We start from the raw sequence: 26,437 nt of genomic DNA, 5'->3' as shown, positions 1-26,437 counted from the left end.
GTCGTCAGGTTGCACGTACGGGATAAATCGGGGATGCCCACCTCCTCGAGCCACACGCGGAATCGAGCGTGACTACGCACGAACGCGCGAGTTCCCACCATTATCTATGCGTTATCGTCCGTTCTCTCTCCCTTTCTCTCTTATATATATATATATATATATATACATATATATAAAGAGAGTGAGAGAGATTATATATATCTAGACATATCTATCTATCTACTTATCTATCTTATTTATTTCTTTAAATTCTATACGCAGGAGAAATTCTTTTATTAGATAACATTTAATGAGGTTAACGATAAAATATATAATATATATTTTATGATATATAATATATATATATTATGATATATAAATGAAAATTGAAATAAAAATAATAACCAATTAATATTCAGTTAAAGTAGCTATACAACGAAAACAATTAAAATTTTGTAAACTCGTATGATAGATAAGATATTATGATTCGGAAATAACATAGGTTTTATGTTCATTTTTCTCCATTTCTAATAGTTTCAGATATAATTAAAATTTCAATAGTTATTAAATTATTTGATATGTCTACATAAAAGATAAGATGAAGAAAGATCAATGATAATTAAGATCGTCTTTAATAAGACATTATTTAATAAAAGCTTTGCTTTCAGCACTTCCTGTCATGATTTTACGGTAACTTTAAATTTCGACTCGAATCCCTAATCGAGTGTAGAATTCGGAAAGTGCCGGACCTTTTTAACGAGATCGAGATTTGGCGTATGCCGTGAAAGAAAAAGTTTGGAAGTGTTAGCCACTGACACGAAGTTGTGTCATTCACCGTCGATACATGCGTACACATCGTTTCCTCGTTACTTCTCGCTTGCTCATGCGCGCGCAAATTTGAGCGAAGTGGAGAGGAGAGTCGGAAAAGAATGGAGGTGAATAATTCATTGAGTTTCATCCGCACTTGCGGTTGCTCGCGGCTAGTACAAAAAACGTTGTTCGAACAAATCTACCCTTCCTTTTCATTTCCCACCCTTTCTCTTTTCTGTCTATCTCTCTTTCATTTTCTCTCTCTCTCTCTCTCTCTCTCTCTTTCTCTCTCTTTTTTATCTATCCATCCAACTCTCTTTCCTTTCTCTGTCTATCTTTTCTGACCATCGTCATGGTTTACCCTCCCCGCGGCATTTATTCCTTTTTTGCTTTACGAATTCATAGTTCGTTAGCACCTGGACAAACAGAACGTAAACGCGACCAGCATGAATTTTATTCAACGCTGTTAGATCTACTACATTCTGTTTCTATCGTCATCGGTGAAAATTACACGAAAAAGATAGAAAAATAGGAAGATAATAAAATTTATTTGACTAAAGAAGTGGTGCCTAAGTTCTTTTTATAGATTCATTGTAGAAAAGTACGATTTTCTCAAGAAAATGTCACAATAAATACGTATATCGATTATCGTATTGAATGGTCAAGTCTTTTAGCAAAATCAATACGAAAACACTACCGTCGTTTCATTTGTTGTATAATATTGTAACAGGAATGGACGTTGTTTATAACAATTCATCAAATAAAGTGAATGTACGAGAGAAAATTTTGAAAATCAATGGTAAAACGAACTATTTAAAAAGTTTCTCGTCCATTTGCATTCCATATGAATTTTGTTCTATTTCGCTAAACTTTAGCTTCTCGTGTACATCGAACATGACTTTATCTGTTGTGTGTTTCATCGAAACACATATCGTTTACGCTTATGTAAAAAAAAACACTGTAAAATCGATACAACACTTATCATCAAGTTTTTATTTTACAAGATTTCTTTTCAACTCAATTACAATTGAAAATCGATAATATAGTAACTCATCAACGTTTAAACACTACGATTATCTTCTCTGAAATTCTATAGGATGAATAAAAAGGAGAAAACAAATTTTTCTAATCCGAGAAATCAACATGCACGGATCTTGAATGTTTATCCGTATTTATATGTTTGAACTGAGAAGGCTGATGATTAATTTGGAGTTAATCCACAATTTTTGTGGGTGACGAGAATGTATTCGTTGTTTTTCTGATACAATTTATCAAAGATGTTTTTATATCATTTGAAAAAGAACGAAATCGCCGTAGACATGGCTATTTGCAATCTCATTTGACTAGGACAAAGAAATAGCATTCTGTAAAGTCATAAAAAAGCGGCAGTTTATTTCTTCGGCACGAAATGGTCATTCAGCTTCTCAAATTTGCCGGTGCAGTGTCTCGTTGCGTTACGACCATCAATCTCGATGCCCACGTTATTAATCGTTATACGCTATGTCATCAACATTTTCACTGGTCGGCCGACGAAAATGGTACGAAGAAAAAAATGCGTTTTTCACGACACGCACGCAATACAATAACGATCTATGCGTGTAACAAATTTTTATTGCACTAATGTCTCTCTCGCGATCTGAAAATATACTATATTGTAGCAGACGAAAAATATATAGGATCTTTTTTGGAAAAAGTCTTTTTCATGAGTACTGAAACAAATGGATAGTACTTGATTTCTTTTCACAACTATACCGAGAGAAACTTTATATCGGCAAATGTGAAGATTCATTAAAGCGAGTTTTGAATTTTGATAAGAAAGTTTAAGAATTCCTCTCGAATTCATTTCGTGAACAAATCAATAACGGAATGTAATAGAACGAGTTGAAAAGGTTAAGAGGTTAAAGTAAACCATTCATAAATCAAAGTTCGAATCAACTTTTAGGGAGAAAAAACTTCATACTAGCAAAATAAAGTAGACTCGATCGAAATATCAATAAAATTATTTCGAGTTTTACGATTCTGAGTTATTCTCTATTTCGACGAACAAAGGTAATTCTTCGAAAAAGTACGATTCATTTCTATTTTTAATCACACTGCTCTTCATTCAATAATAAGTTGTATTTTTAATGGAATTATATCGAATATGAAAAGTACAAGTACAGTATTACTATTTATTGTGGAATATTCCATCTTCAGCGCAATATTGGAAATATGAAAATCTGTTAAACACTTTTTCAAAAGTTTTATTTTCTTAAAAGAGCACATCTATTGTGAAAATGAATTAGGGACAACAATAGAAAGGACTTTTATACGAAAAAATAATAATGAAATATGTCTATTTAATCTATATTTATTTTGTAGCATCTCTCATCTTCTCTTACATATCGATTACATATATTAGGGGGACCGGAAAGTAATGTCTTTTCTGCGCATATCGATATTTGATTAAAAATAAAAACTTTTTAAAAATTTATTCGTTTGAATTTAATTTAAGAACGCGACATTACTTTCCAGTCCACCTAATATTTATAAATTTACACGTGTTTCGGTTTTTTTTTGTTGAAAATTTTAACCTTTTCATCTTTCTATTTCTTTCCCTCTTTTGCTTTTATTACGGATACTTTGTTTTTCTGAATATGTCTCGTAAAAAAGTTAGGTTCGTAAGCGTAACTAATGCTTTTAACGACGGTGTCCGTGCCGACTCGATAGCGGATGTTGTTTCGAGTCTTGTTAAGAGCCGCAATAATCACGAAACGTGGCTCATCAATTTTCAAAACTCGTTACGTTTCGAGTATACGCGAAACGGTGTCGGTATGGAATACAACTGTAAAAGAGTATTGTATCTAAACTGATATACAATTCGTAGGTAGATACGTGCAAGCGAACTCGAGCTCGAATATATGAAAAACGAAAATCGATCGATATAAATGAGATCAGGCGAACTGCAAATTTTCAGATTGTATTCAGCGCCTATAGATATTTATCTTTCTATGGATTTTTCGAAATCAATGAAGGGCTATCACGTCGTGTTTTCGTAAGAGATATAGATTTCTCGATCGTTTTAATAGAATATTTCCATTGGAGATTTCCAATTTAAGTGACTCGAGCCATTGTTATCGTACGGCGATAAAAAATCAATGGAAAACGAGTGTTTATTTTGATCCCATCATTCATTCGAACATTTCAAATATTCTTTATACGATGTTAAATTTATATCACTAAACATTGCATAAAGATACGGAAAGATCAACGGTTTAGAAAATCGATTGTAATAATTCATTGAATATCTGGATCAAAAACATTTTTACGAAGTTAATCATATCATATTGATAGTATTGGCGTAAAAATATTCGAACAAAAATTTTTGAAATTAAAAAACTTTATAAATCAATCAAAAAAGAGTGATAGTCAAAGAAAGAGACAGAGAGAGAGAGAAAGAGAGAGAGAGAGAGAGAGAGAGAGAGAGAGAGAGAGAGAGGGAAATGGAGAACTACGAAATATATCTCAAGGCTGTTCATCACCCTTGATTTTATAATAGTTTACGTCAATAATGAGTATATGCGTAATTTTTAAAGAATATTGATTTTAAAAATGAAGGTTCAAGCGAGGATATAAGTTTTTCGTATTTTATATAGATTTCTATAGATATCTATAGATTTCAAATGCATTATTTTCTTTCAAAAGAATCATGTTAAAAAATACTGTTTTTTCGACAATTCATTTTTCAAATGAGATCATATTCATCAAAATTTTTCACGAAGTTGTTTCGTTTAATGATCTCCCTGCCATATCGCGGCAAAAGAGAAGAAGCACTTACCCACACTAGTGTTTTCATATAAACGCTAGTATGGTGTGTGGTTTATTTTCATAAAATAGCCGATTGCTTCTTTGTTTGGCATGTGTAAACTGATGCTCAGATTCTCTAATCCATTCTAAACACAAGGAAACGTGTTTCGTCGTGCTTATACGAAGAGGCCATGGTAATTTATTCAGACATTTTAATGAGCTTTCGACTGATGGATTTATGGTAAAAATAAGCAAATAAAGATTCAGTCGTTCATGCTAATTAAAATAATTTTGCTGATCTTATAAATAATTTTCATAATTATTTAAATTATCTTTAATGTATATGGAATACAATAAACTAATATTAAAGCAATAGTACATTCGCTTTAACATTACAGAGCTCGTAACACGCGTTAAATATAAAATAATTTTAGTTAATATCTTACTAAAAATAAATTTTTGAACGCAGAGACAATTGCCTTCATTTAATGTTAACACAAACGAATTTTCAGAAGACTTTGTTAGTTATTGCATTAGTTTTCTCTTAAATATTGATGAGTAAACATCTAAAATCATTCTTTCTGTACGGGCACTCTTCAATACATTATAATTTTCACAATATTCTAATTATTTAAGCAATCTTCAATGTACACGAAGTACAATAAACTAATATTTAAACAACCGAACATTCTTAGCAACATTATAAAGATCGGAAACACAATAAATATTAAATAAATCCAATTTAGTCTTTCAATAAGCATAAATTGTGAACTTAGGAAGTAATAATTAATAAATAAGATTATTTCGAGGTACGTGAACTGTGATCAACTAATAATTAAGCGATAGAATATTCTTAATAACATTATAATGAATGTAAAAGATCAATAATGTAAAGTACTTAAAAATTAACATTTCAAGTATATCTTCAATTTAGCTTGAATAACTCATACTTTCAATAAATTTATAATAACTGAAGCAATATGTAATCTTTGCGTATCATAATAAACTAGTATTTAAACAATAACACATTAATTTAAATATATTATAGCTCGAAACACAAATTTAATATAAAATAAATTTAAATTAATATTTTGAAACATTTACATTACGAAGTCGCGGTATTTGTTTTTTTTATAACTTGAACAATAACGAGGTTTTTACAAATAAAGATTGAAACTCTGCCTTTTCAAATGGGTAAGCTTAAATAAATTATACTTTCAATTATATTTAGAATTATTTAAACAATTTAAAACATGTGCGGAGTATAACTAATTAATAAAAAATAGAATTAAATTAATATTTAAATAGCGTTAAAATTTGAATGTTTGAAATCGCTATCTGTTTACGTCAGCAAACATTTCGCTGACTTTAATTATTATTGAAACAGTTTTCTTTTGCATTCAGTAGATTAAACATCGAATCAGACTCTTTCCAAATGAGTACACTTAAATATATCATACTTTCGATCAATTTATAATAATTTAAATAATTTCATACGTGTGCGGAGTATACTATTTCATATTAGAACAATCATAATAATAATTTTCTATTTCAGAACAGCATTACAATCGCGCGCGAAGCAATAATATAATTGAGTGTTTTTATTTCTAAAACAAAAATCAAAATATTGCGAAATAGAAGGAGTGTTTATTCGTTCTCAACTGCGTGCAATGCAATTTAGAGTCAGTGTTTGTTCACAAAATTTTTGCTTTTTTAATAATCACTTACTATTTAAGTTTTTGCTTCTTTTTTTATAGCACAAACTGTATTTATAAAAGACATTAGAATTTTGCGAATTAACTTCAGTGATCATCCTTTAAAAAATAACTACTGCGAATTAGAGTTAGTGCATTATTGAAGAGGATCAACCAACATCGATGTCAACTTATCTCATTTTTAACCACTTACAAATTATCCATTTCCAATTTCATCCTAAATTGAGAATAATTTTTTTGGAACCATCTCAGAACTCCTTAAGTAGTAAGAGAATTTTTAAGTCCCTCCTATCACTCAATCATGTCGAGGACGAAAGGATCGAATCGGCATGAGTGATTGATTGTAATTAATTAGCAAAAGAGCATTAAGTGAACACGAATAAATTTCTTCGGAAATTTATTTGTGAATAGTTTCTTATTTTTTGATTTATTTATTAGATCAGAATAGGGTGTTCTTGTTTCATACAGGTTTATAATTATTTGCAGTTTGAATATTTCAATGCATTTTTAAATATATTTCTCTCGCGGAAATATTAAAGAATCGATATTAACAAGTTCTAATAAAGAATGAGCAACAAAACATTCGTGATGGAACATTCGTTTCTAGATTACGTAATTTAATGATTTTTTTCTAATAATTAGGGTAATATCTTGTAAAAAGGAGCGTCCAAAGATTTTTCATTATATTTTTAAATATAAATTAATTAAATATTTAATCAATTTTGTTGACGAAATAAAAGTCTCGGTTGAGTCATTGTTTTTAAATGAAAAAAGTCGAGTAGAGTCATTACATTGAAAAAAAAAAGTTGAGTCATTAATAAAGAGACTTGCAAAATTACAACCCGTAGGTCCTAGAATAAGTTCATCAATTTTTAACTCAGGATTTTCAGAAATTAATGAACTAATTCCCATTTGCGAATCAGATTATTTCATATTGTATGCATTTTTAATATTAAAATCGAGTCATTAACTGTTCATTTTCTTCTTTTCTTTAAAATTAAATTAAATTCATACTTTTATCTCCCATAAGTACTATATTTCTTATTTTTATAATATTATTTTCTATTAAAATCATAGTCACGAAACGTATAAGATATGACGATTATGGAAATCACTGCAACTATACCGAATAAAGATGCACATGGGGTTGAAACATGCACGCTGGGATGCGTGTCAAGTTCTTTCTCTGCCACTACGGAAATGAATATTTATTTAGATTATAATCGAGAAGTTTTTATTTACTTTTCCTTTTTTTCGTGTCAAATAAAATTAAATTCAATATTTTATCTTTCATAAGTAATTCTTTAATAAGTAGTATATATATGTATTTCTTTTTTTTTCTTTTCATATTTCTTTTCTTATTTTTTTTTATTTTCTATGAAATCAAATAATATCAGAGTTATTAAATTTAAATCACGAAATGACTTTTTAAAATCACGAAAGGAATATAAAATGACAATTGTGGGAAACAATAGCACTGCACATGAGGATAAGACAAGTATCCTTAAATATATGCCATTCTCTTTACTTCCACAGGAAAGCGATGAAGGATTAAACATTTTTCATTTTACGATAGAAATAATTCAATGTAAATTATGGAATATATCAAAGTTATTGATATTTGAAAATTACATTTAGAGGAACATAGATTTATTCGTGATATACGCGGGTTACGAAGACGATAATGAAACGTATATAGGAAATAGATAACGTGATAGTATTGATTTAAAGTTGTTCGTATTGAATATACAAATTTTTATACGGAAGAACATAAAACCTTTTCGATTAGATGAAATGTGAAATGGTGCTTTTCTATTTTATGATTAAGATAAATGTATTTCGTCGTACTAACGATTTTTTACGCTTTCTTCTAGAAGACATTGAACGTGATTGAGATTTTATTTGATGTTAAAAGAATAATAATATAAAAGTAAAATAATCTTTATATTGTATTTTTTAACGGCTAATTAAATGGTACGGCTAATTTCATGGTATGACTAAGTTACCGGTTATTTTAAGGACCCTAGGATGAACCCTTGAGTGCGGGGCTTTGAGCGGATTGCTTTCTCTCAGTATTGCGTAAAACTCTCCAGTGAGAACCTTGGGAAAGTCTTTCGGATATGGGCCCTTGAAAGGGCCCTGGGCAAGTTTTCTTCTTGCTGCTTTAGTTTTGCTCGGATCGAACGATATTCAATATGTTCACCTCTTGTTCTGAGTTTCATTCTCACGTGCACGCATATTTCGGCTTTTTTATCTTCTCTTTCTTTTCTTCTCATCTTCGTTTCTTATTCTTATCTTATTCTTCTTATTCTTATCTTTGCTTTTCCTTTTTCTCTTCTTCTCATTTTTGCTTTTGCTTTTTCTCTTCTTCTCATCTTTGTTTTTGCTTCTTCTTTTCTTCTCATTTTTGCTTTCTCTTCTTTTCTGGTTTTCTTTTTTTTTCTCTTTCTTTTTTTCTCTTCTTCTTCTTCTTCTTCTTCTTCAGGCTGGATCATCAAGAGATACTTTCATCTGCGAGTATTAGTCCTTAAGAATTCGATTTATCGACTCGGATTCGATGTATCATCGAACGGCTTGGTTCACCATCGAGTATTTTACATAAGTAGGGGTAATATAGATAGAACACTCGCGCGTATGTCGGCAGACACAGGCGTGGGTGTTCGTGGACGCGATTAAAAGTCCTATCATGGACTTCATTTTATTGTTCGTAATTTCGATTAGAAAATCGAGAATGCAGACTTTAAAGTAAAGTCATCGTCAATCCGTGGGTCTCCAGGAACAGCAACCTCCACGTGATGAGACCTGGTTGGTATTACTTGTTATCTATTAAAATCCGATCTGATACAAATACTACCGGTCGAATGGATGCATATTTCAATGTATTTTCAAAATCCCATTAATCTAATTCTGATTAAACATTAAAATAATAACATTTTAAATTGATAATAATATTTTCATAAATTAACAGATTCAATATAGTAGAATTTTATGGACAATATTAAGTATATAAATTAGCGACTAAAATCAAGATTTTGTTAATTATTTGGTCAAAAATAATAATTAATGAATATATACTTATATATTACATATTATTTTTATAAAAAAACAAAACATTAGTTCGTTTTCTCATTATCTATAAAGTGAAACTTCTAGCTTTATTCTTATCGTGATTAAATTGGAATAGTTCTATTTATATTGTATTATTAGTATTACTATAGTAATGATATATAATATAATAATATAATAATAAGAATAATGACAAGAATAAAAAGAAGTAGAAAAAGAAATATATTTATACATATATTATATAAAATAATATTTCATATATAAATATTCATTAATTTTCTTATCAATTATATTTATTAACCTTAATGCACTTATATCGTAAAAGTTATCTATGCTGTATCGTATTTATCACGGATTACTCGCACAGACACGCTATCATAGGATATAAATGTGAGAGAATGAAACGCATGAGTTCACAGTCTACTAGCACTACCTATTCTAATCCAAACTAAACCGATCATTATATTATGTGCGAAAGGGGTATAAGCTACTCAAGCTTATAGACTGATATGATAGTACATGAAGGTGTTCTCAGCTTGCGTTTGTAGTATATAGTTTGTCCATACCTGTCGCTGAAGTCACATACGTTTCAAGCAAAAGGTGATGAATTACCTTAACAGGTTTGTCGATTTTGGTCATTCTTACAAAATGCAAAATAACAAGATCTCTAAAATATATTCATATTTTTTAAAATTCTTAATATATAAAAATCTATAAAGAAATTTTATCTTTTTTATTGTTGCTATAACAATAGTACAACTTTAACAAATTTTTTAAATACTTCATAAATTTACTCAAACGTTTAGAACATTTTGTTTAGTCTAATCCAAATCGATCATTATATTATGTGCGAAAGTGGTATAAGCTACTCAATCTTATAGATTGATATAGTAGTGCATGAGGATGTTTTTAGCTTGCATTTGTAAAACGTAAAAATATTATTTAATTCAAAAAGTATTTGAATATTTTTGTAATTAATTGTTATTAAAAAACAGAGCATTTTTCTCTTTAAAACGATTTATATTTCATGTTTCTATAACTTTCCATTCAGAAGATATGACTTTTAATATTATTATTCAAAATTCTATAATGTTGTGTTAATAGCAACGTAAATAAACATCGTAGTAAATAGAAAAAACTGTTTACATTAGTCAGCTAGCAGATGTCCTGTAAATTCCAGGAATTTATATAGTTCACTGTGTCAATAGCTTCGTTAAGAAATTATATAGGTCAGTAGTTCAATTCGAACATCTAACATTTTTATAGGAATATCTTCGGAATTAAAAGTCGTAGAGACTTAAACAAAAATCATTTCAAAGAAAAAATTATTCTCCATTTTATAGTTAAACAATAAAATGTTTAATAATATTTAATAACAATATATTATAGACAATTCCTAATAAAATATTTTTATAATCAATTTCTTGTAGAAGAACATCGTATAATGAATATTGAATATTTACACATATATACTAGTTTAACAATTTGTTATAAACAATTTAAAATAAATAATGTTTGTATAATTAAAATTTTATAAAATTTATAATTAAAATTATATAAATAATATGATATAAATAATTTTTTAATAATACATTATATTAACACTACGTTTGTTGAAAATGTATCAGAAGGGCAACTTATTTATAAAAAACATACGAACAAATAGATCATTAATAAATAAAAGAGAGAAATCAATTTATATTTACATACATATATCAGTTTAATAACTTGTTATAAACAATTGAAGATAAACAATTTTTATAACTAATTACTTAGTTATGAACAATTTATTAAAAAAATGTTTATAAATAAGTTTTTACAAATTTACATTATATACATTCGTTTGTTAATAATGTATCAGAGGTGTAACATGTCTCTAAAAACATATGAACGAGGAGGTTATTAAGAAAAAAGTTATTAACAAATTAGCAAATATTTGAATTGTTTTGAGAAATATATAGTATTTTAGAATAGCAAAAAGAATATTTTCAAAAACGTTAAATTAAATACAAATTACAGGCTTTGAGAACGTATAAATATAAACGAGTATTTATTTTTTATCGATTGAATACAATTTCTGTTATTGAAATTTTCATATTTTTTACTTACTTATAAATGTGTTATATCTCTAGCATGAAAATTTTATTAAACGACGAATTATCACTACACCGAGAAAAATTCCGAAAGGGTTGGTCGTTGCGAATTTGAGTTTTCTACCCTTCTGATATAGCTATAATACTTGACCATGAGATTAACGTAGATCGCCAGCCAATTCCCGTAATTTCTATTTTTTCTCTCCACTTACAGTACGTGTGCTCGAATGAATCCGGTACGAAATTTGAGAAAGTAGGGAAAATATAGGATAGACTTTGAAGTGGAAACTTTCGGAAGTAGTGTTCGTCCTTTATTAGGGCTTTGAGAAAATAATGAAATATTCGGCGAATATTCGAATTATCCATCATGAATTTTAAAATTAATTATCGACTTTCATATTTTATTTCCAAGGTAAAAAATGTCTGCTATATCTAAGATATTCGACATTATTACTCATTGTTGTAGCTGTATTTTTTTAAATGTGCCATTTTATGAAAACGAAAGGTATCGGCATCACTTTTAATTTTCTTTAGCAATATATATGTATATATGTACACATATATCGATCTTATATTTATTTGTCTTGTTTCGTGTTATGACGATTATTAAAAATTAACTAAAGATTCAATTATTTTTGTCTGAACATTACTAAGATTATTATTATCAGAAGAATTGCATGAAATAGTAATTGAAAAAATGCCTTAAAGATAGTGCGTACTACGTAAAGGAAAGGATTGACGGATGACAATTATTACTCGGAGAAAGTGTCAGATATTCGAAGCATCCGAAGCTCATTGGTTCACAGCTGACGTGTACAAGGAAATGGCATTTAACGGATTAAAAGCGTGCTTGCAGAGTACTAACGTGCGAGCGTTCGATAACGGCAGGCTAACGCTACGATTTTTCGCACGGTCGACTACTTTTTCGAACCGTCTGCGCGTTAACAGCCAACCGGACTTATCGATTTCGAACAAAAGCACCTCTCGCTCTCTCTTCGAACCACCACCATCGCCACCTACCCCTCGTCCTCCTTCTCCTCCACCTCCTTCTCCTCCTCCACCACTCTTTCTCTTCCTCCTCCTTCTTCTCCTCCTGCCACCGCTTTACGCTCTTTTCCCGACTTTTTTTTGCTGGTACTGCTGCTGCTCGCAAATTGCTTTTCTCCTCGATAAGATCTATCCGCGAAGGCTTCCATTTCGGTTATCGCTGCCATTCGAGTACCTTTACTCCTCGGCGTTCCACCAAAGGTCGTCGAGAGATATCGAGATATTTCTTCTCGAATATCGCGATACGTTTCCTTTTAAAATATTACCCGACGATATTTCGTAGTATGGAAATCGGAATGCTTCGTCGAGAATACATTGACGGAAATTATAGGATTCTGTTTTAATCGTTTTGAAAATATACTAATTTCATCCTGTCGGAGAAACATATTTATTTGTTAAAATCAAAGTTGATTGAGGACACTCATAATTATATGCAATTTGAGTAAATTTCTCGTATTCATGGTACGAGGTAATGATAGTAGTAGCTTTGATTGCTCGATATTGATGTATATACGCTGTTATTGACAGTATTCTACGCGGATAATATTGATCAGAGGCCTAATGTATACACCTAACTTGCTGTGGGTAATTAACTACCGTGAAATGGTACTGCAAAGCTAATTTATTGACAAATAGATTATTCCATATATTAATGGTGAATATTTTTACAGATGTTTGTTTATAAAAAATTAAGAATTTAAGAATTAAAAATTATTCATTATTTCTGATGGCGAAAATTTATTTGAAGAAAATTTACGAACTGAAATATTAAAACAAAACTAAATATGAATGTATTTGCAGCCAGGATGGCAAAACTTTATTAATTCTACTACTTTCCTTACTCTAAACGTATTACTTCTAACGGTTAGTAAAGCGTAAATTTTTAATACACGCTTGCCATTAACTTATGTAGGTATGTATAATAAACGACTTGTATAGGAGCATCTGCCCGGTATCGTGGCACATAAAACCTCGTAATTAAACGGTGAACTCGTACGTCCGGAGAAGCTCTCGCTCTAGGGAATTTTGCATATTTTAAGTTAAACGCTGTATTCGCGATCGAACGGAAGAGGATAACTCGAAAAGTTTCGTGAAATTCGTATGCCGTAGAAGATTTCGAGATATCAAGCGCGATACGTGTGTGCCTAGAAGCGCGCGTGCACGCTATCGTACTGTGAAAGTTTTTATAAGAAAACCGTTTAACTCGCATCTACGTGTGCGGCTGCGAAAATCGGTAGAGAGAGTTAAAAAGAACAAAAAGACAATGAAGAGGAGCACCTATTCATACGCGAGTCTTGGCAAGAACGCTAAAAATCATTTATTGCAGTAGATATTTGTTTCGAGCCCACGAAATTGAAAAAGGAATTGGTATTCTCGTTTTCAGAAAGATAAACTTATAGCCATGGTAAATTTTATACACTCGATTTAAAAGTTATTTCGCGCAGAGACGTGAATAACGTTTATGATTTTTAATGAGATTTTATCTTTCATATGTTATTTTTTTATTTGTTACACATGCGGTAAAAGGTAAACAAATATCATACTTAGAAATTTTTTGTTAAATTTATATCGGCCTTTTTTCGTACAAAAATTTCGTACATAAGTTTCGAAAAAAGTTTCGTACAAAATATTGGACGAACAAATCGGACGAAAGAAGATGATAGTGGGAGAAACGGCTGTTTCATAGTATACCGGTAACACGAAATAATATTTTTCGGTTTATCCACAAAGGAAGAACTCGTGTCGGAATTCAGGTCGCCGTTGGAAAATCTCCGCTGGTCGTTCGTTACGTTCTCGTCTAGTTGTTCATCGCTCTTTCGCTTCGCGAGATATCGCAACGTCACGAGCTATGCGAACGCTGGTAAAAAGATGAAAAAGGATGAAGGAATACGCGAATACAAGAATGGGATAGAAAAATGAGAAACACGAAGTTGGAAATGGAAAAAAGAAAACTAACGCGAAAAAAAGAGATAGAGAATAAGAGGGATACGGATATGAAACATTCGTACGAGAGAGAGAGAGAGAGAGAGAGGGAGAGAGAGGTAAAGATATATAGAGAGAGAAGAGGAGAGGTCTCTACGTCCTGAAGCTCATAAATTTTACCGGTCTGTGAACCTCCACCGGTTCGTAACTCGTTCGACCGCGATCCGAGCTGCCTGGAGCTCCGTTGTAATTAACATAGGACGATGCGCGGTGTAAATTACGATTATGCATGATTTACCGGTCGTGATAGACCATGGTTGAGCCATCTTGCGACCGTTCCTCGTCCTTCGTTCCACATTTCCTGGCAGATTTACTTTAACATCGATCTATTTCATATTCGATACATTTTGAATTTAATGAAGTATAATATTTTCGTAAAATTGATCATTTGAACGATTTAAGAAGAACATTCGAGAAGGAACGATTTATTGTACAAACTAACGAGACAGGAAAAATGTTGAATTTTTAAGCGTTTTTGAAGTTAGTAAAATTCTTTTGTAAGTATATTGCGTGATTAGGCTATTTCATATAATTATTAATTAAAAACTCTGTCCGATGTCAAGATTTGATTAAGGATGATTAAGGGTCTTTGTTCTTTATCATTCATATCATTGTCTAGCGCATGATTCATGCGTGGTATAACTTAGTACATTTTCAAACATGCAAACAGTCGATCCAATATACGAAGCGATGATCCGTCCGATTTGGATTCATCTAGTTACTTCGAAATCATTGCATTTTCATTCTTATTATGGAGATTCATACATATTAGAAACAGAATACATCGTTTCTAATTTTCTAAATGTCTGAGAGGCATATCACATGTTCTAGTTGATAACCATTAAATACTTTAATGATATAAACTATAATAACTAATATCAAGATCTCTGATTTGTAGAATAAGAATTTTTCAATTCTTGGTAACTTGAGAGCAGATAAATATTGCTACGAAGTAATAAATATTTCTTTTTATGACAATTATTTGTCGTAGTCTCTTTGTGAATTATTTGTCATTAAGTTTATTATTTGATTACTACGCAAATTCTTGCAGTTTAAATGGAAAAGAAGACAAGACGAAAAGTGATAGGAAAATGAGAAGTGACTAGACTTAGAAAGTTACGCGACGTAAAACTAAGAATTGTGCTTGGCCTTATGCTTGATTCCGCATGCGGACTTTAAATGGTTACATTAATCTATGTCTCTCTTTCCGTCTTGATTTATTTCTGTATGTCACGGACTACGGATAATCGAGTTCCGTCATTACCATGGAGATGCTTGGAATTCTACTCTCCTAATACGACATGCATTTTCTCTTTCTCTCTGTTTCTCTATCTTTCCCTATCTTTTTCTATCTTTCTCTATCTTCCTTCTCATTCACCTTCCAACTCTTGCATATACTTGTCCATAGATTGCGGAAGAAACGTAACGTGAGAGGCAGATCCATTTCGGTGGAAACATGGAGTATGACGACGTATTCTTCGTCAAATTAACTTTGAATTCTCTTTCGTATTCTCGTTCGACGGTGGAAACGAAAACTCTATCGTTCGTATTTCTTTATTTGAGTTACTCGTTGTCGTCGCGAACAGTCACGCAAGTAGCAGTGCCATCGCGAAAGAAATTTCATGTTTTTTATTATGGCAAACTATTTGCGAATTTATTTTCGAGGAAGTAGCTAAAAGACCAAAGGCAGATGGAAGAAAATGAGGACGTTAAATCTATGAAAGTGGAACAAGCCATTATGCGTTTAAAGCAATTTACGAATATTCGATAAATGATGGCAGTCATAAATACTTTCTGTTAGTTCCAAACGTAGACGAAAAGGATTATACGCGAAACTGGAGGATGAAGGGGTTCATTGTTAGGAATCAGACTGATTCTCCTTTCTCGTTTCTTCAATGTTCTCTCTTGGATATGTCAATAGTGATCGATCATAGCCCATATGAGGAAAGATTAATGTAACTATTTTATTATTATTACTCTCATATATGTATATTCTTAAATTTTAGGAGAAGAGAAAGAGAGAGAGAGAGAGAGAGAGAGAGAGAGAGAAAGGAATAGACCAAAAATGAACAGCTATAGTGAAACTATAATACGCTATGTTATTAGGTATAATTAATTGCAAGAATTTGTTATATCCCGTTCATTGATTTATTTGATTTGTATTAATTTCAATGATATATGCCATGTCAAAATCATTTAATACATATATGACGTTAATAATAGAAAGCTTTATGAATTACTTACCATTATCTTTTGTTATAATTAATCATCTTAATGAACATAATTATATACAAACAATTTTACAATACGAAAAATATCATAAAGATTCTTTGATTCGTGAATTATTTGTACGCTTAAAGTTGATATTTCTTGAAAAGTAATCGCTATATCTTCGTTTATCCCTTGGGAAACAAAAGGGAAATTCGTGCCAGAGAATTTACCGCGACGTAGAAACTGTTTGTAAGGTACCGTAAAGAAGGAAGAGAAGGAGAATGCAAAAGGAAGAGAATGCTGGATTTCAAAGATGTGTCGCTTGAACGGGCAAATCGTAGCGGAAGTGCCATCGAGCGAGCACGATCGATTCGATGTTTCCTAGTCGCTAAGATTTGCGCACGCACGATGCCGTTTCCTTCCTTCCTTTCTTCCTTCAGTTACTTTTTTTTCTTCTCACTTCGACTCACACACTCATATACGTGACCTTTCATACGTGTACCTTTCACATTTTTCACATATAAGCGCGTCTCCATGATTTCTTCGGTGATATGAAAACGGAAAGATCGATGGTACTTTGGCAAAATATCAAAGACTTTGAGCTATATTGTGCAAAACTTTCTCTCTCTCTCTTTCTCTTTCTTTCTCTCTCTCTCTCTCTCTCTCTTTCTCTCTCTTTCTCCCTTTCTCTCTTTCTCTCTCTCTCTCTCTCTTTATCTCTCTTTTATATACTCTTATTTCCGCTTTCGTACTCGTACATTAGGTACAACCGAATGCATGAATATCTAAAACCGGAGAGGGTCCTTGTATTTGGCTTTTCTCGAGCAAACGGAACAACTGTTTGCCAACCCTACCGACCCAGAAACGCACGCGAATGCGTGGGTGCGAATTCGGCGGCAAATGTTTGCTTTCGTAGGATTCGTTTTAGGTGCATGTGCATTGGCAAATTTTCCAATTCTTCGCTTCACTATCATTCCTTCTTCCCACTTATCTTATTCCTTTGGAAGAATCAAATGCAACTCGTTTATCTTTTTCGAATCAACTAGATAATGAAAAAACGTGAAACTCACGTGAGAACGTTTTATCATTTATTTTTAAATCATATAACTCGAAGATGTAAAACTTTAGGTATTCGATTAAACCCTACATTTATATCAATTGGATAATATTAGCGAAGATAATGTGAACTTAGTTTTTTTGTGAACATTTTCAAAATATCGATCAAATTTAATTGATTTATTTTATGTGCATAGAAAAAAAATGATGAAAATATATTTCGTTGACATTCCAACGAAATAAATAACGCGTTATATTTCATCTGTTCATATCGACGGACATCAGAGAGAACGTTTCAAGATTGAATGGAAAAACATACAGACGGATATAAAAATAGCGAGGTGCAATGGCATTTCTTCTGTCTCGATTTCGTCAAAGATTCTTCGTTTCGCCCGCTCCGTTGAACACGCTCTCAATAGAACCGCCCATTATTACCGTTTAAATAAATTTCATTCTTTATTCCAAAAAACGATTTCACTTTGAACCGCTTGTCGTATTCCCGTGTAAATTGACTATGAGTAATTTTTATTTTATAAATTTGAACAAGCAAATTGTTATATCTTTCATTCGTATAATAAATAAGAGTATTTTAAGATTAAGATAAAAAGGAAAAAATTTTTAAATAAATAAAAAAGATATTGAATGTGTATCATAATGGATGTTTTACATAGAGATAATAATTATTAGATAGTAAAACTGATTGCTATTATATAAATGATATCGTAATTATGTAATACTGGCTAATAGTAGTGTAGCTTTTTTAATTCATCAAGAAAATGTGAACTGACATTTGGAAATTAATGAACGATAAAAGAATTAGCATAAATGAAGAACTTTATGACTAAACGTAGAGAAGAATCCAAAAGAATTAGGATTATATTATTTTAACGGCTCTAAGAGTCTTTGAACTCGATCTAGCATAAAGTACAAAAAAAGAAACGAACGGTTACGCGATCTTTCTTGAATAAATGCAATCGATTGGAAACTATGTAAAAAAGAATGACTCTCCATGACTCTAGATAAATCATTTATCTTGCTCTTTGTTATAGTTTCATTCGTTTTATTTAAAAAATAATAGTTTGATTTCATCACAAATTTGGTTCTACGTGAATGCTACAAAAAATGGCTCTTTAATCTTGATAGAGTTAACTATATTTTTATTAAAATAGTGGAAATAAATACTTATCAATAGTTTGATTTCAAGTGACTGAGTCACTGAAATTGCGACAAAAGTTGTAGATGACAAGTAAATTATAGGTCTTACGTAACGAAATATATTTGAATGTTATAATTAATTAGTCACGGAAGTATAAATCTATTCAAATACCTTGCGGGATTTATTAGATTGATCTGATAAATATAATATTTATATGTACATATATTCAAATTGTATATTTTTTTTAGTTTACTGAGGTACATGCAATTTATCTGCGATATGTTGTTGAAATTGTTTCATAAATAACTACTAAGAACTTTGAAACCATGTCATTCATTTGAAAGTCGTAGTAATTAAAAAGATAGTGAGATAACAATACAAAATAGAACTATATAAAGGAAGATAAGTGGCATTATATCCACTAATTATAAGTTAGAAGACACTTGAGTATATATATCAGTTATGATTAGATTCTGAAGTAGAAACTTATTGTATGTGAACGTGCATACATGTAAAATACATAATGTATATATAACCAACGTATTATTCGAATGAGTTTCTTACTGTAAATAAGTGTGACTAAGCCACAGTATACTTACCTGCGTATAAGAAATACAATCCGAGGAATCATTATTTCAAGACCGTGTGTACTTATCGTGGACGTTTATTTTTCTTTCTTTATTCCTCTACATCGTATCGTGTTTATTTAAAAGTTAAAAAAAAAGATATCATGAAATCATCAATCGTTACTATAGTAACATATTTTTCGATTCTCAATATAGGACTTATTGACAGTGCAAGAATTTTGATTATCATTTCAGTTCCTTCTTATAGTCATCAAATTGCCTACCAATCTATTTGGAAAACTTTGAGCTTACGAGGTCATCAAATTACCTTGTTAACTAGCGATCCAATCCCCGACAAAAACTTAACAAATTTCAGGCAAATTGACATTAGTAACAATTACAAGTATATACGAAGTATTAACTTCCTAGAAACAAAAGGCAAATACTCGTGGCAGACTATCTTGAACAAATATTTTCATGAAATTTCAAGTATTTTAGCCGAAAAAATTTTCGATCATCCTGATTTCAAGAAAATCTACGAACCTAATAGCGGGGAAAAATTCGATCTTGTGATAACCGAAGCCATTATAACACCGTCCGTTTATGTTTTTGCACACAGATTCAAAGCTCCTTTGATAGGTAAGCTTAAGAAAACTTTTTGACCAAAAGTGAAAGAAGTATACATGATTAAATATGAGTGCGTTAATCTACAAAAAAAAGAATAAATTAAATTATAAATAAGTTAAATTATTGACAAAAGACAATCGAACGACAATTAAACGTCTTATTTTTTTATTCAGAATACTTAATTTTTTAACTAATTATTAATTCATCGCATAATTGCGATCATCTTTATAAATTACTACAACATGTAATTTGATTAACAATACGACATTTTTTTTTTAAACAAATCTTTGTCCCTAACAAATTAATAATTGTATGAATCAGTATTTCTCCAATAATAATTTAGAGAAAATTTACTAGTCGAGATACAAGCACATATTACTGCGGAATTTTGTCATTAACGATATGATAAGCTATAATAAGTATGAATGAATTTTATTATGATTTCTATAAGATTTATAGGAGAATTGTATTCTGGAAAGAATTATTTTACGTTTACTAATTGCAAAATTATGTAAATAATGTTTGTATTATAGATTCTATTAAGATTAATTTCCTCTTATAGATTAGAGTTAAGATTAAAATTATCTTATAGAACAATACATATCTACTCCAGTCAAAAAAATACTTTTTTTTATCAAAAATCTAATTTTATCACCTGTTAAATATTTTTTATAAATTCTATGAAGTAAAATCTTTCAGAAAAATCTTACATATATTATCAGTTTCATCTTATATAATTCAATAAGATTAGCGAATAAAATAGTAAAGTAATAATATTATAATAAATTATTTATTGTAATTTTCTTTTATAAACAAAGATACCGTAAAAATTATTTATTTTATTACTAATATAATTGTTAATAATAAAATCTTACAAATATTTTGAATGAGATTTTAAAAAATAATTCTTATTATTGTGTTTCTATTGTGTTTCTATTCAATTTTAAATTCGTTTTCATTTTGTCTCATATCTCGGAATAAAGATCCTATTCAGGGGATCAAAAGATTTTTTTATCTCAAATCTTTATTTTATTTTCCATCTATTAAATTTTGACAATTCTGTTGTTTATAGGTACATATTCATTAGGCCTTTTACAAATGTCTCATTTTGCCTTTGGTAATCCATTATTACCATCGCATCCTTCAACTTGGGAGATTGATGTCACTGGTTCGAATGTACCTTTTTGGACAAGAGTAAAAAATTACGTTATAACGTTGTGGCACGTTAAAGTAGATTGTTATAACATATTCTATAAACCTCAACAAAAAATTGCAGAAAAGTATCTGGATAATATACCTTCTCTTAAAGATTTAGAAAAGAACATGAGTATCGTACTTGTTAATCAGCAAGAAGAAATTTCGTTTAACAGGCCCAACGTTCCCAATATTATACATTTTGGTGGTTTACATATAAGAAATAAATTGAATCCTTTGCCGAAGGTAATTTTTTGTATAATTCAACCAATATTTTCCGTAGTTATTTTAAGGTCAAGTATAATGATTAAATCTTTCTAGGCATTACAAAAATTCGTAGATAATGCATCAAATGGTTTCATTTATGTTAGTCTTGGAACAAACATACATCCGTCAATGTTTTCAGATAAGTTGAAAAATATATTTTTCGATACTCTATCGAATTTATCGATAAAGGTTGTGTGGAAATTCACGGAAGATTTTTCAAAAATACCTAACAATATATATGTCGCAGGATGGTTTCCACAACAGGAGATTTTAGGTAATATAATTTAGTAATTTAGAAATGATTTTTCAATTCCTCATTATAAGCCTATATATTCTATAGATAATAATTAACATCTTTGTACTTTATCTGTTATAAAATGAAAATATAGCACATCCGAACTTGAAGCTGTTCGTTTATCAAGGTGGACTTCAAAGTACGGAAGAAGCTGTATATTTTGGTGTACCTCTTGTTGGAATACCAATATTAGCTGATCAAGACATGCAGGTTAATAAGATGGTGAGTTTAGGGGTGTGCAAGAAAATCGATATTTTAGGAATTACGAAAGAAGTTTTAAACGATGCGATTATAGAAGTCTTAAATAACAAAAGGTAAATTTATAATCATAACAAGTTCCCTAAAAATTAGAGAACTTTCTCTGATAATAAGCAAAGGATAAAGAATAATAATAATATTTTTTCTTCAGTTATAAAGAAAATATGTTGAACCTTAAGAAACTCATCAAAGATAAACCAGTTGATATGATGGACAAGGTCATTTGGTGGATAGAATATGTTATTCGCCATAAAGGTGCGCCTCATCTGCGCTCTAGCATCGTGGACGAACCTTGGTATCAAAGATACAACACCGACGTCATCGCCTTTTTATCCGTTGCATTGTTTAACATCGCTCTCCTTAGTTTATATATCATTTATAAAACACTAGTACTTATTATAAAATATTACGCAACATCGGTGATGGATGAAAAGAAGAAAATTAGTTAAATGTTATATAATGTGTTAATAATAATATGTTAATATATAAAAAAGTAGAATAATATTTTAAACTGTTTAAATAAAGTTGTAAAAAAATGAGACTTGAGCCGATAAATAAACGTAGACATCAAAATTTACATATATAAAAGGCTTTAGTGTTATCTCCTTATCATTTATTTGATTAAATTTAATTTTTATTTTAATAAATTTTATAAAAATTCTGTTATCATACGCAAGCGCCAAGTGTCGGTTTATCGATCGCATAGAAATTTCATGAGACACAACGTATCGAGAAAAACGAGGCCATTGCGACTATGCGAAAAAGTTATATTTGGTGAAGCATTGGAAATTGACACAAGAATGTTATCGCTTACAAATCGTATTCATAAAAAATGGTAAAGTTATAGATAGAGTCCTCGGTAAAATTTTATCGTAACTATGAAAATTTCCATAGTTATATAAGAATATGTTAAATATTAATTAATTTGCAAAAAGAGCTATAAAATTTCCATTTTGCGTCATTTATCATATTAATATTACTTATCGTAATATATGCTAGTATAAATTTCATGAACTTCAAAATGTTCAATTCACGTAATATTTGGTGAAGCATTAGAAATTGACACAAGAATATTATCGCTTATAAATCGTATTCATAAAAAATGGTAAAGTTATAGATAGAGTCCTCGGTAAAATTTTATCGTAACTATGAAAATTTCCATAGTTATATAAGAATATGTTAAATATTAATTAATTTGCAAAAAGAGCTATAAAATTTCCATTTTGCGTCATTTATCATATTAATATTACTCATCGTAATATATACTGGTATAAATTTCATGAATTTTTAAATGTTGAACTCACGTTATACTTGTAAACTTATCTGATGATTACGTTGCAATTGAATTTTTTTCTTACATACAAATAACATACAATAAACGAATCTATCTTTTGATTTATCAGATTAAGAAAAGGTAAAGATCAATGAAAAACAAATGAACGATTTTCTTAAGTTTTATTAAAAACTTTCATTAGGAACTAAATGATTCAAGTCGATAACAAGAAAAATTACGTTCCAAATTGGACTATAAGATTATAATGCTTCAATTACTATGCTTCTTTGCCAAAGAATATTTGTATATAAAACAAAAAGATGATGAAAACGAAGAGAGAGAGAGAGAGAAAGAGAAAGAGGGAGAGAGAGAGAGAGAGAAAGAGAAAGAGGGAGAGAGAGAGAGAGAGAAAGAGAAAGAGGGAGAGAGAGAGAGAGAGAAAGAGAGAGAAAGAGAGAGAGTAAGAGAGAGAAGAAAAAGCAGTGAAATCTTTTCGTATAAGTAAAATTTATTTTTCCAATTTATCATCGTGGATTACGCTTCGAAAACAATTTAACCTTCCCGATAAAATTTTCTGAAGAAAGAAAGATAGATAGATAGATTGATAGAGATAGAAAGAAAGAGAGGGAGATAGAGATAGAAAGAAAGAGAGAGACAGAGAGAGAGAGGGGGGAGAGAAAGAGAGAGAAAGAAAGAAAGTGTAAGTAAAAGTAAAAACGATGTAGGAAGACGCGAGGGAGATCGTCGTAACTCCAACATCGAAGACTTTACGATGTGACAGCAACAGAGAAACGAAGAGGCGTATCAAAAGATTTCCAATGTCCGTGTCGTTTACTTTATCCTTTCGCTAGGAACTCTCCGTGCCATTATCAGTAGAAATCCTTTTTTATTCTTAATGTAGCATTCCCAAGAGGTTATCAAAAAGAAAGAAAGAAAGAAAGAGAGAAAGAGAAAAACTTCGAGATCAAAAAGAGAAAGGAAGATATGTATAAAGGGCTTCACTCGAAATTCATCTTCTAGAAGGATTTAATCGTTTCTTCGCTCGACAGTATTTCCTTTCGCTTTTTTCTTTTTCTTATCTTTAAATCCATCTTACGAAAGATAAAAATCTTTAAAGGATTCACAATGTCATGAACCGATAATGGCACGAAAGTTATTTGTCATGAAGATCAACTGAAAGATCACAAATAAAATGATGGCTGACTCGACGGAAGTATTTATGCGTGGAGAAAAGAAAATATAGAGAAAATTAAGAAAGAAAGAATGAGAGATAAAGAAGGAAAGAACTAAACCTATACCATGATTTCGTTTAATGCAATTTAAACGCCTGTTGTTTGTGTTTGCGTGTCGTTATGGAAAAAGTTTTTCAATTATTACGAGCGAAGATGATTGTGTCTTCTTCTTTCTCTTTCTTTCTTTTTTTATTTTCATTTCTCTTTTTTTATTTTTGCGGCTCACAAATAACAACTTTAATTTAATTCGGTCTAATTGTAAAACAAGAAGTTATGCCTCGAGAAAGATTGTTATTATTTTGATATTATATTAAAAAAGATAAACGATAATCGATTTTTTAGTCTTTATTAATATTTCTTGCAAATGTTTAAGAACAACGAATATTATTATATGATCGATCTTTTCTTTTATACCAATGAACGTTACTACATGAAATCAGCCGGTGAGATACGATCGAGTAAATAAATAGACATGACAAATAATCTACATTCGACGTTGATTTCATTTATGTGGTGCGCACGATGTGGTTAGTTGATTTACAGAGATATAGAATTGTGGATATTCAATTCGTTTTCGATAACCATTTAATAGCCTATAATGTAATTATATAGATATTACATCGTAGAAATGTAATTCAATTTTGCGGCGGCGATAAAAGCATTAATTTAGAATGGACGGGAAAAAAGCGAGCGGTGAACTTTCACCTATTCGATGCACTGATTATTATTCATATAATAATTTCCATAAAGATCTTACATTCTTAAAATAAGTTTCATTTAATATAAATTTCGCCATCTTTAAACGAATAAAACTATCCATCTGTTTAAGTTCAAGATTTAAAAGGAACACATTTGAGTATTTGTGAACTTGCTAGAACGTATTGTCGTATAAAATCGGTGTAATCAAAAGTACTATACTATCTTCTGTGGTGAATTTTTTGGTGGAGCGATTTTGTAGCTGTCCCTTGAGGCATCGACGAACGTGATATGGATACGCGTATAGCGTTACCCAAGATAATTACGCGAGATTTTGCTTGCCGAAGCACGATCTGTTATTTCCTAAACCCTTTTACTCTTTCTCTTTTTTCTTACCCGCCAGCTGCAACCGCAACAGAAAGCTATATAAACGAAATAGCCTCTCTTTCTCTCTCGTATTTTCGTAGACAGCTTTTGTTTAACTCCTTATTCCGTGATACGAAATTCAATCTATCTTTCTTTCTCGAAAATTCAACTATTTCTTTCGTCGATTGATCGCGCTATTTAACTTCTTCCTTGTTTAATTATTTTCATGGTCTTTTTTTATTAAAAGATTAATTTTAATATGCAGTTATTACTACTTACACATGTATGTACATTTCTATAATATTTATCTAAAAGATCTAAAATATATTATCCTTTTATTTAGTTATAATTATTTTTAAGAAAACTGATTGTTAGTATTGCGTCGGGAAAGGCGCAACTATGAGAGTGTTTTCAGATACTCGTCTCGCATCGGACCAGCGATGATAGCCGATTTGCACGGGGGATCTTTCTCTTCTTCCTTGTTGTCAGAGTTATAGACCTGCAATGAATAAGAACGCGGCATTAGGATACCGATGGATGAAGGTCGTCAGCAAAATGCCGCTTGCCGCTTTCCCGTAAATAAAATCAGAAAACGCACGTTCTTGTAAAGGATCCTGTGTAACTCGTAAGATAGATGCGCGATAATAAATATTGCGCGAATTGAAGTTATCACAGTATATTTATTGAAATAAGATACAATTGTTGATACCCTTGTATGATGACGTGTAATTAGTTGTGTTCTTGCGTTTTAAATTATGCTG

At 30.5% G+C, this 26,437-nt stretch overlaps 1 protein-coding gene across 1 annotated transcript; it reads left to right on the top strand.

Annotated features, from left to right (window-relative positions):
* The first annotated feature begins 19,345 nt into the window (after positions 1–19,345).
* LOC124426097 (UDP-glucosyltransferase 2-like) lies at positions 19,346–22,686 on the top strand. Its single transcript, XM_046967383.1, has 5 exons — positions 19,346–20,107; positions 21,168–21,535; positions 21,611–21,830; positions 21,946–22,165; positions 22,261–22,686. Exons 1-5 carry the CDS (start codon positions 19,633–19,635, stop codon positions 22,556–22,558), a joined length of 1,581 nt encoding a protein of 526 aa, XP_046823339.1. The 5' UTR covers positions 19,346–19,632; the 3' UTR covers positions 22,559–22,686.
* Positions 22,687–26,437: the final 3,751 nt, after the last annotated feature.

Source organism: Vespa crabro, chromosome 8, assembly GCF_910589235.1.
Source record: "Vespa crabro chromosome 8, iyVesCrab1.2, whole genome shotgun sequence".
NCBI lineage: Eukaryota > Metazoa > Arthropoda > Insecta > Hymenoptera > Vespidae > Vespa > Vespa crabro.
This window is presented reverse-complemented; position numbering and strand designations above follow the sequence as displayed.